The sequence below is a fragment of the Lepidothrix coronata genome, unplaced genomic scaffold, assembly GCF_001604755.1.
Source record: "Lepidothrix coronata isolate B3197 unplaced genomic scaffold, Lepidothrix_coronata-1.0 Scaffold145, whole genome shotgun sequence".
NCBI lineage: Eukaryota > Metazoa > Chordata > Aves > Passeriformes > Pipridae > Lepidothrix > Lepidothrix coronata.
This window is the reverse complement of record NW_016690325.1, coordinates 1,811,418-1,814,266: the sequence shown is the minus strand read 5'-3', so window position 1 is coordinate 1,814,266 and position 2,849 is coordinate 1,811,418. Positions and strand designations below refer to the sequence as shown.

The following is a 2,849-nucleotide window of genomic DNA, read 5'->3' as shown; positions in this document are numbered from 1 at the left end:
AGGGTGGCCTGACACCACGGGGCTCCTCAGAAGGAAAAGGGATCGCTTTCTCCCCAGGGGAACCCTGCGCATTCAGTCTGAGGGTCTGCACTTGAAAGGAGGACGGAGAAGTGACTCTGGCTGTAGGAATTACTCTTCCACAGTCTACCCAGTTCCCGGACACAGGCATGGACAATCTGCAGCATATGCCCTCAGCAGACTGCCTGGGGTCCTGCCGCGTGCCGTACAAACACAGGGAAGGGGTTCGCGGAACCCGGCTTCCTCTTTCCCTTCTGTCCTCTCTCACTACCATCACTGCTTTTCCTCGCCACGCTCCGCCTCATTCTCTTGTTCTTATTTCCAGTCTTCTCCCTACATCCTTCTCCTTCAATCTAGAGATGTTTGTCCTGCCATCCCATGTCCTCTTCGCCTTTCCCGTGGGCTCTCCTGGATCTGACTCTTTCTTCTCTCCGCCCACTTACAGTGAAGGGCCTGGGCAGGAGAGCAGCCAGCCCTGCCCCGCCCCGCCTGTCGAGAGCACCCTTTCGGGGCACCTCGGCATGCCTCCCGCCCCTCACTTTCTCCCTGCTCCCCTCTAGCCCCTGTTCCTTTTCCTTCTCTTCTCTGCCGCCTCCCCTCTCTCTCCCTCTCTCCCTCCGCTGCACCGCTCCCCCCGTCCTCAGTCCTTTGGCTCCCTCTAGCTCCATCCCCTCCCTCCGCCACTCCGACCCCTCCTCCTCCTTCCCTCCACCCCGGCTGCCGCTGCCGCCCTCCCGCAGCCGCCGCCAGTCCTGCGGCTCGGCTCGGCTCGGCTCGGCTCAGAGCGTTTCGTCTCGGATCGGGCTCTCCTCGCCATGGTGCAGCTCGGGAGCGGCCGCCAAGCCCCCCCGCCGACCCCGGCCGCGCCGCCGGCCTTCAGCATCGCCAGCATCCTGCAGCCCGGCCCCTGCCGCCCATCCCGGGAGCAGGGCAGAGCCCGCTGCGCCCCACCGGAGGAAGAGGAGGAGGAGGAGGAGGAGGAGGAGGAGGAGGGAGAGGGGCCTGCGGAGCAAGACCCCAATAAGGGCTCCAGAGACTCGGGTACGGAGCCAGCAGCCGCCTCAGGCTGTCTCACACGTCGGGTCGCAGCCCGGCCCCCACCCAGGCGGTACCTCCGGGTATCCCCAGTGCCGCCGTGCTGGGCCCGCGCACACGGACTCGCAGGCACAGACAAGACACGCACACGCAGACACAGACACGCACACGCAGTCGCGGCGCGCCCGCAGCCGGAGGAGGAACGGAGGCTCCGCGGGAGGACGAGGGGAGATGCCACCGCACACACACCAACCTGCTTTGGGGGCGCTGCGCCCTCCTCCCGGGTTGTCTGTCCCGTGCCCGGGAGCCCCTCGCTTCCCTGTCACACAGCTGGCAAAGGGATTTTCTTAGATCCTTATGGAAGCGCCTCACTCTTCTTCTCCCCTCTGGAGGGTGTGGGACCGCGGCCAGCCCTCGGCAGCCCCCTCCCCACCCTCTCCCCCACCCTCTCCCTGCGCTCCGCCGGGCCGTGCGTGCATGCGGGGCGGGGGCGCGGGCGGCGGCGGGCAATGATGCTGTGCTTTGCCCTTGCAGGCAGCGAGTCCAGCCGGCTCCGGGCAGAAGGGACGAGCCGTGGCCTCCGCCGCGAGGCCGAGGGTTGGGATGTGGCGTCCCCGCTCCCCAAGGAGAGGCTTCACGCCCCTCGGCAGCCGCCGACGCGAGAGGCCGGGGGCTGCGGCGCGGAGAACGGGAGGTTGCCGACGGCTGGCGGCAGGAAGAAGACGCGGACCATCTTCTCCAAGAGCCAGGTGTTCCAGCTGGAGTCCACCTTCGACGTGAAGCGCTACTTGAGCAGCTCGGAGCGGGCCGGGCTGGCCGCCGCGCTGCATCTCACCGAGACCCAGGTGAAGATCTGGTTCCAAAACCGCCGCAACAAGCTCAAGAGACAAATGTCGTCCGAGGCGGAGGGCCCTGGGCCGGGGCCGGCGGAGCCCCCCGGGGACCCGCCGCCCCCCGCCGCCGCCACGTCTCTCTCCTTCCCGGCCCTCTACAAGGACAGTCCCCTGCTCAGTCGGTGCTTGCTGCCTCTGCCTTTGCCCCTGCTCTGTCCGGGCAGCGCCATCCCCTACCTCTGCCTCCCCGGGCCTGGCAAACACTTCAGCCTGGTGGACGGGGACGTATAGCCTCTCCCCCGGCCCCCGACCTTCCCCTCGCCGGGGGCCGCCCGATGTTATTTATGACCCCGCCGCGCCGCTGGGTTGTCAGTCGTCACCACAGCCGACGGAAGGGCCGCTCCGGTTCCCCCCACGCGTGTCCGTGGGCTGCCAACGTGTTGCTAAAGCTCGGAAGGGCGCTGCCAGACCGCCCTTGCTCTTGCAGCGCTTTTTTCTGTGGTCAGGATGGAGGAGATAACACGAAGCCACCAAAGAGACCGGGACGCGTTCTGCCTGCCTCCCTTCCGAATTATCCCGTTCCTGTATTAGAGCGGAGCCCATGCTCTGCCTCAGCTCACGGGGACTACGTCCCCACATCCGCCCCAAGCGCCGTGGCGGTCGCTGTACCGTGAGCCGAGTCAGTTTTATACAGATGGTAAAGGCGAAGGCCGCGTTGTGCTCCTCTATCTCAAACTCTCCACCTCTAATATCCCTCAGAGTAACCTCTCCCCATCTTTGACACTATCAAAATGTAGACACCTTTACTGAGATGTGGTTCCTAAGATGTGACTTTCCTACTTTTTTTCCTCTTTTGAAAAAACACCCCAAACTCTCTCTTACATTCTTTGTGCTAACTGGTTCTCAAACTGGGGCTTGTGTGATGTTTTTACAGAACAAGACAAGCTGTCTCTTGTGCTAATC

General features: G+C 64.6%; 1 protein-coding gene across 1 annotated transcript; it reads left to right on the top strand.

Moving 5' to 3' along the window:
• Window positions 1-833: 833 nt before the first annotated feature.
• On the top strand, window positions 834-2,177 carry HMX1 (H6 family homeobox 1). The gene is made up of 2 exons (XM_017828017.1): window positions 834-1,066; window positions 1,601-2,177. Exons 1-2 carry the CDS (start codon window positions 834-836, stop codon window positions 2,175-2,177), a joined length of 810 nt encoding a protein of 269 aa, XP_017683506.1.
• The last annotated feature ends 672 nt before the right edge of the window (window positions 2,178-2,849 follow it).